The 17,169-nt window shown below is 42.4% G+C and overlaps 1 protein-coding gene across 6 annotated transcripts in view; it reads right to left on the reverse strand.

Moving 5' to 3' along the window:
• Positions 1–17,169, reverse strand: part of FAM13A (family with sequence similarity 13 member A) — a 152,497-nt gene that overhangs the window by 17,464 nt on the left and 117,864 nt on the right. For all 6 annotated transcript variants that reach the window (XM_015623916.2, XM_015623914.2, XM_015623913.2 and 3 more), the window contains 5 exons: positions 14,836–14,912; positions 14,078–14,120; positions 8,943–9,093; positions 1,094–1,307; positions 589–727 (listed from right to left, as the gene is read on the reverse strand). In XM_015623916.2, coding sequence (XP_015479402.1) covers positions 589–727; positions 1,094–1,307; positions 8,943–9,093; positions 14,078–14,120; positions 14,836–14,912 — 624 coding nt within the window. The remainder of the gene's footprint in view (positions 1–588; positions 728–1,093; positions 1,308–8,942; positions 9,094–14,077; positions 14,121–14,835; positions 14,913–17,169) is intronic.

Raw genomic sequence — 17,169 nt, forward strand, 5'->3', positions numbered from 1 at the left:
ATTTAGATAGCCAAAGATGCACACATGCAAAGCTGTGTGTTCCTTACAAAGCTTTCTGTGCATCAGAAGGGCATGTCAGAACAATTAAGAGTCCAGTACACTGCTGCTGCTCAGCAGCACTTGACTGTGGTTCCTTGCTCAGGTGTGAAGGCAGCTGCTCTCTCTCCTCTGCCATGCACAGGTGTCCTGGGATTACCATCATGCAAATGAAATCAGCAACTCTGCTTCCCATATGCTGAAGTTAAATAAACAAACAAACAGAAGTTGAGCACAGCTATTCCTACACACTGTCTTAATCAGTGGTCGAGATCCTACAAGTTCATTAGCCTTCCTCTCTTGTGCTGCATGGATATTGTGTAATACCTGGAGAGGTAATTTGCTCAGAGTGTATACATATTTCTGGGGCTGCAGCAGCAGGTCTTCTGCCTTTTTTTTCCTTTCCTCGTTATAAAAGCTTTCAAGCCTTCAAGTATGTTTTGCATATTTCCCTGGTGTCCCTCTGTATGCTTGACTCACTTCCCTCGTGCCCCTTCCCTTTGCTGCTAAGGCATACATCTCCACATCAATTCTTAACTCCTAGAGACTCACTCTGTATTTCCTCTCCTCTTCGAATTTGTCCTCAAATCTTCTGATCTTTTTCTTCAGCCCCTGAATCCTCCGGGTGAGTTGTGCAGGGGTAAGGTCTTCTCTGTCGTCTTCATAAGATCCTAAAGATGAACTCCGTCTCCTGCCAAGAGCAGAGATTGCAGGAAGAGCTTATCCTAACAGCCACAGTACATTTTGATGCAGAGAAGGCCACTTCAACTTTGTGTGAATAAAGGGCAAGGCTCACAAAAGTGAAAATGCTATCTGTCATCTGCAATGACAGACAGAAAAAGATGCTCTAACAGCCTCTTTCAGCAAGTCCCCAGATACTAATGCACAAACCCAGAAATTATTACCTACAAGGAACTTTTTTTAAAATGTCAGTTCTCTGTGAGTAGGGCCAGAAACCCAGCGCAGCACAGCCGATCCTAAGAGATGCTGCTTGACAAAACTGTGCAAACCCTTTGCAGCTGCATGTGAAAGTCAGCACTGGCAAATCACAACCCACCTCATGAAGGAATGAGAATTGGGAGGAGAAGGAGGCACTTCTGTATCATCCAGGTACTGTTGGCTCTGTCCATAGGCATAGAAGCGAGGGGACAGCATGGGATCGCTGTCCTCATCCAGAAGCTGGCGAATCAAGCGCCCGGCCTGCGGGGAAAGGCGAGCCTCATCTGAGTCTAAGCTGTCTCGCTGCCATGAGGAGAGAGCAGGGATGGGCTCTGGGAACAGTAAGACAAAAGCTGGTTTTATCAGGTTTGTTTTATACATAAGACAGACTCCAGGTAACTTTCTAATGAATCTTGACCTGCTTGTCCTGGACTGTGACTCTTGTCACCAAGCATTCTCTGGTCACTACTCCCATCTGACCCATGTGTAAAGCATCACAAAGCCTGGCCACAGCAGGTAACCTACACAAATATAAGTAATCTCTTAGATTAAATCAAAAACTACCCAAAAGCTGACCAGGAACTACCATAGACTGACACCAAATGAGGCAATCACCAGCTAGCACCTTTGAGGAAAGTTATGCTAAACAGAGAGCATTACTGGCACATGGTCTATAGAAGAGGCAATTGGACTCCAGAGGAATTTTTTCCAGTTTCAGGATGTGCAAATGCTGTAAATGAATAGTGTATTAATGGTTCTCCTATAGGCTCCAGCACTCCAATGCAACCCTGTTGTCTGCTACTGGAAATTCAAAGCCTAAGAATAAGAACAGGTTCATCTAATCTGCAAGCAAAAGGTGCCTCACACTAGGGTGCTTAGCCCACATATGAACAATTATAGTAATATGGTGTAAATTTCCCCTTTTCCCTTTCACACGCAATCCCGCTGCTTACAGCATGGTAGAAAAAATGGAGGAAATCTTCAGCCCCCTGGACAACCTAACCAGCCAGAAGTAAAAGCAATGTTGTACAGGGAGGTGGTGGAGTGGGAGAGAAAGGGAAACCCAATTTAGCACTGCTGATTAGCATAATAGAGCCCACGGAAAGCAATCGCCTCAATCTTGTGATCACTCCCTCCAGATGCCATAAGGAGTCTAACATTTTGTGTTCAGATAGTTTACTAAGCTGATTTGCATGCTCCTACTTAAACTGTCTAATCCTGTGGTGCTAAGAGCCAGGCTTTGAACTTCTAAATCTAACAAATAGTTCTAGAGTCAAGTAACAAAACAAAAACCTTACAGAAAGCTCCCAGACCAGTCGCAGAGCTACGGACTAATTGTTTCCTGTGCCTAGTGTGTCTATTCTTCATTCACAAAGAGAGTGGGCTTTTGAAGTTATCAGTTTATGAATAAAAAGCAGTGTTTCCTTTTGCTGAACAAGGTTAACGTTTCCACAGCTCAGAGTGGATTGCATGAGGATTCCCCTGCAGAACCTCTGTGCTGTTTAACATTCCCCCTCTGTACAATTCAGGCAGTGCAAGATCATTGCCGATGCAGCAGTGATGGGCTCAGTGCTGTTTCGCCTGTGCACGTCTTCAAAATGATGCTCTCCTCCTTTTGCCTTCTTCCTTAGCACATGGATACAAATGGCACACCTCTGCTTAGAGGCTGGTGCTGCAAGCACACTGATGTGCTACCCTGAAAGGGGTGACAGGAGGTTTTTGCACAAGCTTTTTGCATAAGAGCCCCTGGAAGGTGTTGTGGTAAGAGAAGCACATAGATGGGGTGTGCAAGCACCAAGTGTATGCAGGCTGTTTTGCCATGGTTTGGAAAGCTTACATAGCCTGAACTTCCTTCGGGTAATTTCTGAAAAAAGAGCTTTTCTAAGCTCTGTTCAGCCTTGGCCTTTTCTAATGCGTGAAATATTTTGCATCCACTTGCCTGAATCTCTCCTGATTTTAGGAAGGGTCTTACAAGATTTTTTTGTAGCAAAGGGTAATACAAAAGGAAAAAAAAAAGAATATATTTGACCAGCAGGAACAAGAGTTAAATGATGGATGAAATTTGTCTAGACATCTCTCACTTCTCATTTTTGAATATTTCTCACCCTCAAACTGAATTTCCTCTTGGAAATTGTTATATAACACCTCCATGGGATTTACATAGATGGAATAAACTTAGAAAAAATCAGGCATATTTAGCAGTAACTAAATTAAGCTCCTACCACACCAGCTAACAAAGCCATTGTTAGTCATGCATGATGCTTTGTCCAAGGTGGATTTAAAACCAGATACATGCGACGTCCAGGGAATTGCAATGGCTCAAAGAGCCTCTGATCAAACCCCAAAAGACAGCAATGCACTTTATGTAACCTAATTGAGACTGAGGTGTGTCTACTTTCTACTTTTTTGATTTCAAAATACTCCCCCAAAACTGAAACTCCCATTCCAAAGAAGAAAGTGTTAAAAAGGAGAAGAAAAAAAAGTCCTAAAAGGAAAAATCAAATTTGAGGCTTGACAGAAGAAATGGCTGCTATCAAAAATCAGCTTTCTTTAACCCTTGCTCCTGGAAGGCCTGACTCTTTGGGTAATTTTGTTTCCCTTGCTGACCATATACATTTAGAAAACAAAATCTCAACTAGACACAAAATGGTTAGACTCCTGAGAGCAACACAGCAATTCATCAAGGAACATATTTAGATATGTACAATTACAGATTTTACCTACATCAGATCACTAAGTGGACTGGAGCTGCAGTCCAGCTGCCTTCTATCTCCTGCTAGCCAGATGCCAGGCCCTTCAGCTGGAAGCACTGGAATTGCTGGATCACACAAACATACAGGAACCCACTAAGGGTAAGGTGCTGCTTTTTCTGACAGTTCACAATCAATTAATTCCTCTTTAACAGGATCCATAATATCCTTTGTTATTCATTTAGCCAAGATAGCTATCAAAGCACTGAGCTTTTTCTGGAGGCTGCTGAACTCCTGGACTGAATGGTTTTGAAGTATCTGCTATGAAGTCCACTTTTAAAGCATCCACTATCATGATTAATGCTGCCAACCTTTCCCCTTTCTGCTAACTGAAGAACAAAATCTCAATAGAGATTGTAAACATTTCACCTTTTCTTTGCCACTGACTTGACAGAGCAGTTACATTTGCTCCTCTTCTGTCCTGAACAGATCTCTCCTGCTCAGGGAAAACCCTTGGTTTTCTACTCATCTCCACATTCTTTCAATATACTATTTTTCCACACATTTTCCAGAATGATAACTTTTAATGGATGGGGGGGGAGGAACCCCAAAAAACTGGGTAATATTTAGCCACCATGGCCGTACCAGTGCAGAAAAAGAATGAAAAAAAATTTAATGCCTTGGTCAGACTCTAGGCATTTCTTTCAGGCCTGCCTTTTCTAAGCTGGCACAGAAGCAATGAACTGTGTGCTGGTAGTGAGTCTGCAGTCCTTCAGAAGCGCTGCTCTCCCTCTCAAAATCCCACAACCCGCTCATCTTTCAACAAAGCTGTCAGCCATCTGCCAGGCGTGGCTCTGCAGAGCTCCACAGGCACACAGAGCATCGCCTATGGCAGTACAACCTCTCTGCCAACCTGCTGCACAGAGAGAGGGCTGGAGATTTTAATAAACCTGAACCATTAAGTGCTTCACACGACAAGGAAGATTTATTGTATCAAACTGCTGTATTGCTGGTGAGCTCCAAGCCATCTTGCTGACAAAACCTGTCTTGTTTTTTTATCACTACATTGTATATATGCCACAGGGCTACTGGGGGGTGCAGGGCCAACAGGGGGGTGTCTACACACAAATACCACTTGAGGTGCAGCCAGCAAAATGCCACAGGCATCTCCTGTTTGCCTCTCTGCAGCCACACAGCTCATACATGCTGCTAACACTGCTTTTACACACACCCATCTGTCAAACAAACGAGGCCAAATCTTAGCTACTGTAAATTAAAGTAGGTCCAGAGGGATTAAAAAGTCTAAACTCATTACAACACCTGAGGTGCTAGTATCAAATGCCATTTGAAAGACTCCAGAAAGATCTCTCATAATGAAATGAATAAAGTAATTTAAAACACCATCCAAAGCATTCACTAGCTCAGTAACAACCTATTTTCTTCATCTTATAAATAACTATGAAAATATCTTTGTTTGAATACAGCAGGCATTCTTCCTACATAGATCAAAAGAATAGCCCAAATACAGTGCTACCACACCTTTTCACTTAGTGAGATGACAGACCTCTCAGCTAGCAAGCAAACTTTGTATTTTGTTTATAGCATGTCATAACAATCAAAAACACAATTTTAATATTTTGATGCTATTCAGTAAACAATGCAAGTTTTTTTGATACTTAGTAATAAAAATAGAATGTGCCTCATTCCCTTTTGATTTCTTATGCTAAAGAATGTTACACACTGATGGAGCAAATGGAAATACACTGATCAATCTAGGTCCAGTGTTGAAAAAAAGAAAACTAAATTCAGCTTCCCATCTGCTTATACTGTATGGATTTTTATGCATTACTTTGGGTTTTTTTCCATGGGAAAGTATCAATTAAGTCAGTGTCAAAACTATTTGTAGATCAGCTTCACCCTCAGGGTCTCAAGAGCTGCAATACTTGAACTCAATTTGTGTTTTTAACTTCTGCTTTTTTTTTTTTTTAAAGCTTGAAGAAAAATGCCAGCTGATTGTATCGTAAGTGCCTGTTACTGCAAACTGTGCCTGAAATCTCAGCTACTGAACTTTTTTAAAAGTGTCAGTAATCAGGTGACATCAGCAGCAATCACACCTCATATTGATTTACTGAGCTGCCTGCTCAGCCCAATCTGCTGACAGGGCCAGCCGCTGCTATGGAGAGCAACATACTTCCAGATTTTCCTTGAGGACAGGATAACAAGTTCTGGGCTTGAATTAGAAACATTTGGTGAGAAATCTGCACAATAGTGCTGGCCTGTGAGAGAACACTCTGTTCTCCTCAGTCAGTGCACCCGATTCAAACGTAATCCACAACAATTAGAAACCTTAGCTGTGGAAGCAGCTCTCAACATGCCTGCTCCCAAAGCCATCCCCGCTGGCACGCACTGCCCAGCTTTGCAGGCAAACCCAGCATTCAGACGTGACATCCCGGCTCACAGGGATAGCTTGGCCCACATCCAGGGCACTAAAACTCCCTGATCCACACCTGCCAAATGCACACCGGGAAAATACTGCTGGGCCACGGGAAATGCACTGAGGCAAGGAGTTCAGCACTTGAATTTTGCTGGGGCACTGCTCGTGCCCTGAGCGCTGCGTCAATAGCCTGATGATTCCTACACAAGCCTCTATACTTAGCAGGTGAGTGGGATGCAGAAGGCGGGCACATGGCAAAGTGTGAGGCTATGCATTTCAGGGAGAAAATGTCTCTGTCCTCTGTGCTCAGCTTTAGGTTAAAGGAACACAGCCTGGAGAAGTACAGCAAATCTCTCCTTGTGTACAGATTTGACTATAAGGTGAAAGTTACGGGAAAAAAATCTGGTAGAAATTACTTCTAGTGTAACATGAAGGGCACAAGGCCCTGCCAGCAGTTATCATAGTTCTGTGTCTCTGAATTAGGGCTTTTAAGGCAGCTCTGCTCTTTAGACGATGGAGAGCCTGCCTGAGTGACAAACAAAAGCTAGCCAATGGACAAGGTTGTCTTGTGTAATTTTGTGTCCATTGTTGAAGGCTCTTTCCTAATATTTGACTAGAAGCAGTGACAGCTGCAGCTGAAGGCAAGTCCTCAACCTGTAATTGTTCTCACAAGTCACTGTGGAAAGTCCCAGCAGTTGCCCTGGTCACTAGAGATGGTCTGTATTTCCTACAGTATGACACAGAGGACCATGACCCCAAACATTCGTTCAACTATGTCCTGAAAGAATGGATAATTTCCCAAGAGATAGACCTACCAAGCTGGCTAGAGCAAAGCAATAAACAGTTCAGTGTTAGGGCATTTGAAGGCACAATCCTTTCTCTTTTCTGTTGGGGATGCAACCAGAGCTGTGGCCGTGGATCCTGCAGAGATGTGTGAAGGTTTGAGTGACTTGGGTTGGCTGGTAGGGAAAGGGAGGATGTTCTGGTTGCTAGAGGTGTGGATGGGTGGTACAAGCCTGCCCTGCAAAGCTAGTATCAACAACAGACTCTGCTGTTAGCTACAGAAACAGTCTGAGAATTGATGAGATATTCCTCTTCCTGGCTGCTGTAAGCTTGATTCCATATCCATAGCTAGAAAAGACTCAGTGTCTCCTTGCTAAGACACAGAAGGAACCATTTTGCTGCTGTTCATCCACACCAACAAAATGGTGATTCTGGAAGGCACGCATTTCAGAAGATGATATCTCTCTCACCCCAGACAGCTGATTCTTTTGCAACTGCCCACCTCCTCCTCCTGCAAAATACACGTGAACAGAAGGGAGGAAGGAGCAATCAGAGAGAAGCACAGTCACATGTGCCTATAATCCTGTCTCATATTTGCAGGGCAAGAAAGCTAGAATCCAAACATAAGAGCAAGCCTACTAAGAGGGAGTTGTACCAAAGAAGCAACTTATTTCATACAGTGGGAAAGCCTCTGGCTGACAGAAAGGAGCTGTGTTCTCTCCTTCATGCGTTCATACGACTCCTATTAGTAATGCAGGAAGAAAAAAAAAAGTCATTATTTTCTAAGGTTCACAGGACAGCTGAAGCCACACATCACCTCTGAGAACACAGACGTGCTCACCCTGGCCTGAGACCCTGCAGGGCTCTGCTAATTGGCCCCTCAGTAAACATCCAGCAGCCAGGGCCGCCTGGGAGCCCTTCGGTGGCGCTTTGATCAGCCGTGCTGCATGCATGGTGATTCCACCCAGGGAATCCCCACCTAGCAAGCAAATGGAAAAAATCCCTCCTGTGCACAGTGACTGCTGGCCTGGCTGAATCAAAGACAGCCATAGCTGCGGGTTTTCTTTACTCTCACCTGAAGTGTCATCACTACTCACCTCCTAGAGGGAAAGGCAAAACATACTAGGTCACGTACGCTGTGGAGGCAGGAGCAGAGAACTTCCCTTCTCAGTGTTCCTCAGAGATTGTTATTTTAGAGCAATGAATTAGTTGCACATTTTCCTTCTCTTGCTTTATTAAAACACCACACTTGTGTTTTCCTGCATCTTCCCTATCAAAACCCATCTTTCACTACTAAAGCATAAACTCACAGAAGAACTCTGCCTTGTACACAGACACATACTCTGTAACTAAAAAGGGTTTGATCTCAAAACTACTGGATGCCTTCATTTCATCACAATTTCAAATGAAATTAAGGTCAGGGCACCCGCAGAGTTTGCCCAGATTCCCACTGTTAAACGAGTAAGTGTATAGCCAACCAAGCATGTACTCTGGAGAGCTAAGAAATAGTATTAAAGTAGTTTATATGACAGACAATCAGTTTAACACTGCCATTTAAGCTGGTGATCAGAATTCCTTCACAGCATACACAAAAAAAAAGTTGTTTGTGAGACAAAGTAACAGACAGACAGCATTTTTTACCAGCTGTGCTTTTCAGGTGTGAATCATTATTTCCAAACAGTGATTGAAGAAAAATTTTTTTTAGACTGTGAAATATCCAGTTGCTTTGAAACATAGGGCAGTCTAGCTTAATTACCCATAGATCAGCCACTAAGAAATAAGGTATCTTGAAACCCTCAGGGATTTAACAGTACTAAACAGAACATGAAAGTAACTTCAAGAATAAAACATTTCATTTTCCACCTCTAAAGTGCCATTTAGAGTTAGTACTATTCAGTATTTGCTTCCAGTTTCTCCAAACTTTCAGTTCTACATTCAGGACAGAGTCACTTTTCTGTTGTTTTTAGCAAGAGAACACGGTCACATAAAGATACACCCAGCCCACTCAGGTTTCCCTCTCTCTCATTTCACTCACACAACCAGCCATCACACAATCCTACCTTCCCAGTTGTTGTCATCACACAGTGATGTTAAATCCAGCCGAGGCACTTCAGATACAAAGCTGTTTTCTTGATCATCAGCATCTTGATTTCTTTGTAACTTGTTTTCAGGCATGCTTGGATGTTCTTGAATCTTCATACTTGAAGTCAGCTATGTTCCCATACGCCCAAGGAAATGAGAGAAAGGAAAAAAAAAAAACGTTTCAGGATGCAGAGGAGGGGGAAAAAACCCCTGCAAGTCACAGGAGCAGTAAGCTCATGCCTTTAGCTAAAAAGATCCAAACAGACCCTGATGTTTCCAGCTTCAGATACAAATCCCTTGCTTGGTGACCCCTGTGTACTAATTGCTCACTCACACCAGAAAAAACATCTGTCCATCTGCCTTCCTTGAATTTTTCCCTCTTTAGAAAGCCACTGCAAGTTGCTGAGACTGCCTGCCCTGACAACTGCATGCAGCTGAGAAAGCCTCCAGTAGTGGATTGGGATGAAATGGGAGGGAGGGAAGCAGGGAGGCAGGGAGAAAGGGAGAGGGAGGGGGGTGGCTGCGTACACTTCCTACAGGAGCGCAACTCCTTCGAGCAACAACAAAAAACGCTGCTGCTGCTGCTGCTGCTGTGAGGCTGTAGCAATATGGTGCCTTCTAAAAAACAGGCACCAGAGCTCCTGAGGCAGCAGCCGCAGCCAGCCAGCAGCGCAGGCTACGTACATGAATGCTCTCATGCAGGCTGTGCTGGCTCAGATCAATTAGTGCCAGCTAAGCTGTGCTGGCTGCACATTCCCCGATTTCCTGTGGTTGTTTTCTAGCTGGGCGTGGGGAGAGCAGAACTATTTATGGAGGAGCTCTGGGTATTAAAGCGGTGTTGCGCAAATCCAAACGGCAGTAGGGTTTGGCATCTCAGCTGGAAGCAGTGTGGACTCTGGGAAAACGCCAAAAAATTCACACAAGCATCCAGTAACAGGAATAAAAAACCCAAGAAAAGCAGAATTCTGTCAAGTACATGATTCATCAGCTAGTACTACCTAGAAGGAAGTGCTGTTTGTCTCAGCACTGTTCCCCCCTGCACATAGCACACGTCGTGTGTGTTTATGCAGAAATCCCTGCCATTCCCACAATCCAGAGACACAGTGCGCGTGTCTGTGACAGCGCCCGATGAGAGCGCTTCTGTCACTCCAAAATAAATTAGCTGTAATGCCTCACAGAGGGCAGAAGGGAAAAGGAAGTGTAATGCATGTACATAAACATGTAGCGTGATATGTATAAGCCCACCAACAAACACAGAGCTAGATGAATAGACAGGATTATGTTACTGCATAAACTATTTGGATTTGTTAAGAACAGCTTAGGCATAATTCTCTCAAATATAGTCTAGTGGGCAGTCAGCATGAAGATTTTCCCTCTGCAGGTATTTTGAAAATCTAGTAAACAATCTGCATATACTGATATGGGAAGAAAATGGGCCAAAAGAAAATAGCCAGTATTTCTGGACCTACTTTCCCTGTGAATCCAAAAGCCAAATGCTTCAATATCCTTAGTATATGCCACTAAGGCGTGTTTACTTTTTTCATCTGCAGAAAGCTAATGATGTGTTTGGTGCATCTTTTCACTTTTGAGCAGAGAAAAACAGGTAACTTTCATGAAGAGGGGAAAAAAGTTGTCCAGTAGACAAATCATATGAATAAATGTTTTTATCTGGATTCAGTTCCATCAGCCCCTGCAACTGAACAGGGTGCTAAATAATCTCATCTAGGCTTCCTTTCCCACAAAAGGTTGGATCAGGTGATCTTTTGAGGTCCCTTTCAACCTGGGCTGTTCTACTGTTTTAAAAATCTGGTCGATGAATGCCCTGGTATTTATAAAGAGTGTTCTGCATTGTATTTGTGTAAGGTGTGTATTTCCTGTTCATTTCAATAAATGGCCTTTTTGAAACATTATAACAAAATGAAACACTAGATGACAGTTTGCCAAGCACTAATAACTCATGCAGCTTGACGCTAAATCTGATTACAAATGTGTTTATTGTAAGAGCTGTACGTGGACAAATGCTAATTCACCATGCAATATCTTTTAAGCTGCTTCCAGGTTGGGAGGACTTAAATATTTCTCTAAGGTCCATTGACAAATTTCCTGCCAGGATTTAAATAGTCTGTGTACCTCACAAAAACTGGTCAGTGGCCAACTGTACCAATTGATAAACTGCTTGTAAATTGCCAGCACAGTGTTTAAAGGTGATATTTTAAGGCAAGGAAAGAAATAAAGCACCGAGTTTCAAAATAGGTGCTATTTTTAATAGCAAAGAAGTGTGCAGGAGAGGAATGCACCTCCTAGATTTTAACAATTTCAAAGGGAACAACCTGAGAATACCATCTTGTCACCACTACTGATACTAATTAGAGATAAATGTTTTTCTATGAGGAGTGTACAATCTCCTGACTTATTAAGACTCTTAAAAGATATCTGTAACAGATATAAGGGAACTTCACAGATAGGTAAACACTTCCATTACATGTATTAGAAAGATCACATTGATGTCTTCCTCCTCCTGAAGTCATTTCAGCTGTTGGAAATACTGAAAAAGTGTGTAAAAAAAGGCCTGTTCTCTGCCTGCAGCCAGTTACTCTCCTTTCCTTGCTCACTGATGTAGGCTCTAATACAATGAATAAATCATTAGGTGTTCTGAAGAACAATGGTAGTACAAACCCAGGAGACTCAAGAAAGCAGATGTTTAACTTCCTTTGCATTAATGCTCCAAACCCATAGAGTGGTAGATAATTCAGTATTCTCATCACTTATTTTCTTTTCTGATTTCTTGACACCACCAGCTGCCATTCTCTAGGAAAAGAATCAAATAAGGACAAACTACTTTGCTTTAGGTATGGATGCACCACAATTTCTTACAAATCAATGGGGCAACAAGTTGGTGGTGTTGATGGTAACAGTTGGCAGTCACAGTTCACTGCAGATATTACATAAATGACTGCAAAAAAAATCTTCAAAGCAGGTACTTGAATTCTGCTTTTTAGAAGCTGCTTCTGCAGCCATGCTTTGCAGGCACCAGTGACTACAGATCTAAGTAGCCTGGGGAAAAGTCAGCTGCATTCATTCTCCCTGCTTCAATGGAGATCGAGCATAAAGAGTAGCTCAAACAGCAAGAAATAAATGGCAACAGAAAGAGTTTTAAATTCTGATCAGGAGGTTGTATTCTGTTCAATTACATTTACCTTCCAATCAACTCTACATAAAAGGCTTGCTTCCCCTACATGTGATGTTCCATTACAGCCACAAGCAGGAAGCATCCTTAAGCACATCTTAGGAATACAACCTGATGCAAGAACACAGCCATTCTGCTGCCTTCCTCCTACCTGAGCCATGCCAACACCACTTGACACTTGTTGTCACGTTGGCATGAATCTTAAATACTTTTCCCTTATCAAAACCTGGGTACTAGAAACCTGTGTTTTTCATCCTGGAACGTAGCTACTTCCAAAAGCAGATTATGAAAGTTACAAAACCACTGAAAATTCATTTGAGGCTTGTGTTTCAAGGTATTTTTACAGTCTCATGGAGACCCAAGTCAGCAAAACCAGTAGCTATGGCAAATTCCAGATCCTTTTCCTAGCAGCTTTAAACTGGAGGCAGGGTGAGAAAAGGAAAATAATAAGGAGAACCATGTCCCTTCCTCTACCTGAATGAGTTGTTTGCTATGAAATGTATGTCTTTATGCTGCCCTAAGCAAAAGGCTTACTAAGGGGCAAGGAATGTAAAACAACTCTGCAGGAATGTAACATTTTCTTGACCTCATAATTCCTATATAATATACAATCTCTGGGTTAAGATCCTCTCCTGCAGCTAAAATTTTACACTTTAGAACTTTTCCTAAGGTGTCGTTTATTTTAAGGTTATGATTTAATATTTAAATGTATCTCCACCAAGCTAATCTAAAAGCTTAATAGGAGTATTGTGTGGCATGGCAGCAACAGGAGCTTTTCCACAGTCAAGTGGGTACGTGAGGAACAAGGTGTTGCGAAATCTAGGCTCTGGAAAATACAACAGCTCACGAGCAAGTGCAAGGGATTACTGACCCTCTGGGAGCAAAGTAGGAGATCCATGTAAGCCCAGGCAGAGCAGTGATGAAAGGCAGCCCTGAACACCCTTTGCAGGGGATACATATTTCAGGGCCCCACAAACTTTACCAGCTACCACACAGCTGACCAGAACTCAGCTGCTAGCAACCTTTTACCTTTCCTGCTAGGTGGAAATAATGCCTACCAGAAATGAAAGGCAATAAATGCAGAGTGGCTTTTATTTTCAAAAGAAACACAAGAGAAGTCTAATTTAAAATACAACCAGCTTTCCAGACAGCCAGAGAAACCATTTAAAATGGATGCACAGCTGAGGGAGAGGTGCCTCAGGTAACTCTCCCCAGTGTTTTAAATGCTTGGCTGTCCAGAGTTTTTTTAAGCAAACCCAAATGAACCAGTGGCTGCAAAGGGGTTCAACCTAACCTAATCTCAATCTTTGAAAACATCATAAAGCCAATGGAAGAAATATATGTGTGTGTGTGTGTGTAAGACAAATGGAAATTTGGGGGAAAAACTGCTGCCATCAACATCACATCACATCTCCCCTCCTGACATCCATCCCAGTCATCAACTCGTAGAAAGAAGCAGGAGGTGATCCAGTTTTCTAAGATGAATGGATTACAGACACCTATGTTCAAAAGCAACAGGCTGCATTAGGAAATGATGAATAAAAGGCCAAATTATTTTAGAGAAATCAAGAGAGACAAGCTAATCTTACTACCCTGGCAGATAAGCAGTCAGATGCCCTGTTTGCCATAATTAATAAGGCAACTTCACATCACTTAAACCACAGTGCTGACTTCAGTGATCCTTCTCTTTTTGGCAAGGAGGGATCAAAGGGATTGAAGAAGAAGCTGTCAGACTCCCCAGTGGTTGAAAGGCTCCCTAAACTATGTAAATAAAAAGCAGAGGTAAGGGACAGAAAAGGGACATGCTAACTCCATTTCTCTTGTGAAAAACAAAACTGTATGCAAACTACTTGTTTCTGCTCAATAAAATGCTCATTTAGAGACCGCAAAACTGAAACACAAAAACAGCAACAAAAAAATACCAACCTGAGAATGCCTGAAAAAAACCTCATCGTTTTCACTTTCTTTGCTATAAAAAAAAACAACAAAAAAAAAAAAAACAAACCAACATATTACAAACACAAAACCAGACTTGTCTTGTAACAAAAACAAGCAGGACTTCTGCACACAAAGGTTTTACATTCTTGCTACTCCTGCACACTTACTAATTCACACAGTAAAGGAAGGGACTCTGGGCTGCAGCACTTCAAGATGCTAAACTATGCATTTTTTGCTTTCTCTCAGGAGCTATTTGAGAGCAATAACATCATTTAATTCCAGGTTCAAATCAATACAACTATCCCAACAAATGTAACTGTTGAGGGAAATTGTCATCTCACATGAGCAAGGGTACAGGTGAGGCTGTGCAGCTCTCACAGAAGAGTGAAACACAAGGGAAAGGGCTGGATTCCCAACCCAGAGGCCAGGTAAGACAGGCCCTGCATTCCGGTGTGGAGCATGCTGGCTCAGGTGCTCCACAGCTGATTTCTTATCAAGTCTGCACCATCAGCACCGTCAGTGACATTCCTATCAAGCTGGGAAAAGAGCCTTGGTGGCATGTGCTGCAGGGCAAAGCCCACACAACACACAGGCTCCATGGATCTCTGCTTGGAAATTAACATGGTGGGTAATCTGTTCTGTGGCATACCTGTCACCCCCACAGGCTGGGTGGGAGATCTCTCAGGCTGTACTACAACCACAGGGCAAGGAAAACATATATATACATAAAATAAAATTAAAATCACCTTTCTTCAGGTAAAATTTCCATGTCATCAGGTCCTGTTCTGTCTGCAGGCTTGGAGGAGCTAAAGCTTTCCATACTCTGCAATACAGTAAATATTAAAGCAGTAAGACATATGTGAGAAACAGATTCAAGCTGCAAGCCATTAAACAGATCAAATACAGAAATATCCAACAGGATTTCTAGGAAAAAGGTAACATTCACACTACTGTCCACTGCACTAAATAAACCCCACACTTTATTGTCCATAAACTGCAAGGAATCCCAATGGCTCACTTGCTTCTTCTCTTTCATCAGAGGACCTCAAAACGTCAGAACAGAATAATGCTGCATGGTATCCTGCCAGCTCCAGTTTTACAGACTGACAACCTAGGCTTGGGAGCAATTCTCTGGTTTGTGCAACTCCTGTAAGAGCAGGTAGCAAAGTCCACAGCAACTTCTCAGCACAACTCCTTATGTTCATGTTAGAAAATCCTCCACTTCTCAGCCAAACCCTTCCTTAGTTTCTACTTAAACAGGCATAAGAATGCAGAGACTGCATAGATGTAATGCTGGTGACACAGGTCAGTCATTCCAGCCTTGCCTAATTTGATTTTTCAAGTCCTACTGATACCTGGCTAGTGTGTCCCTAAAATGCAGTTACAAGCTTTTAATGCTTTGCGGTTGGCTTGCTTGGGAGTCTAAGTGGAACTGACAGTTTCTCCACCGCTGACTTGTGCTTTTGAGCCAGATGCAATCAGACAGCTAAGAGGAAAACCTCCACACATTGTCCTACATACTCTTCCAGGCTTTGAAAAAAAGGAATACTGAGAAAAGGGCGTTAAAGGAGAGAAAACATCGCAAACTTGTTTACATGACAAAGGCCTATTAATAACTGCTAAGGTGTGTGTTATGTTACACTCCAAGTAGGCAGTCTAATTGGGGTTATTATTTGATGTGTAAAGGCGTAGCCAAAAGAAAGCTAAACCATCACACATCCTTCTGTCAGTCTCTGAAATGCAAGGATGTAATAAACATACTCATTAAAACTTAAAAAGCAGCTTCTGCTCTTCCAAAACAATAGCACCACGCTCTCTTCCAGATATTGCATAATGATACTTGCAGCTGATCATCTGTCTCTGACATTTCTTATAGCAGAGTAAGCAAGAACCACACTGCTGGTCATCTTGGTCAAAGTGCTTTTAAAACAAGAGTAGTTCATTTTACATTCCTTTCATCCTTTGCCCTTCAAGAGATCAAAAAATGAGGGGCAGGGTAAAGTCTAGTGGACACAGCTAAGTTTGAGGACATTTGTTCCAGGCACATTTGAAGATTTCATGAATGCTTTTCAGGTCCAAAGCTAAAGTGGACTCTTCTGTCAGTACTTCCTTTCCTACCTCATGGGAAAAAATTCTCATTTACATTGAAATTGCTTTACACTCCACAGGTACAGAGAAAAGGTGATGAAAAGAACATAAGCACTAGACCTTTGCCTATCTTAAAGTGCATTGCTACAAGCAAAGACAGAAGTGTGAATGTGTCTGTCTCATTCTGCTTTCATGAAGTATCACATGAGAAGACTGTGGATACTGAGCACTAAATTTAATTTGCTAAATTGAGCACAGTGTACAATTTTTGGCATCTTGCCTTCTTTTGATCATAACGAAAAGCAAATCCACCTCTCTAGAATCTCTGCACTGGGTAAGAACATCAGATCATTCCAATTTCTAAATAAAATGAGTCCAAACACAAGGTCACATTAAGAACTTGCTTTCAGCATGCTCTAAAACTTAATCAAGCACCACTGAAGGAAATGCCCTGTAGCTCAGGACAGTGTTTTCACACAGCTCTTGCTGGTCCTGTTAACCATGCAACGCATGCTTGGTGCTTCTGCTACTGCTTCTGCTACTGCACACAATCCCTGCGCTGAAGCACAGTGCAGTTTCTCAGCTGCTGACACTCCCGACACTGTTTGCTCTGAGAGGGAAGAAGGGTGAACCAGTTTTATACTACACCTTGTAGAAGTAGGCAAACTGTCCTCTACTGCAAAGGTCACATGAGAACATGCTGGAAAAGTTCTACAGTATTCCAGATTTTATGTAACGTTATAACAAAGTCACTGATGCCTTCAGTAAAAGGTGGATAGAGGGATCTTCTTTTGTACCAACACACTTCAAAGTGCTTTCCAAATTTGAAAGCAGCACAGTAAAACACAGACTTTAGAGAAAAGGCATAAAATACTTTTGCCATCTCATTATCAAGTAGTCACTTGAAATCTAGTTTTAGAACTTAGCAGGAATATGAAAACAGACTTGACCTGAATATGAGAACCTACATCTAAGGGTTCCAAACTCCTTGC

Source organism: Parus major, chromosome 4 (genome assembly GCF_001522545.3).
Source record: "Parus major isolate Abel chromosome 4, Parus_major1.1, whole genome shotgun sequence".
NCBI lineage: Eukaryota > Metazoa > Chordata > Aves > Passeriformes > Paridae > Parus > Parus major.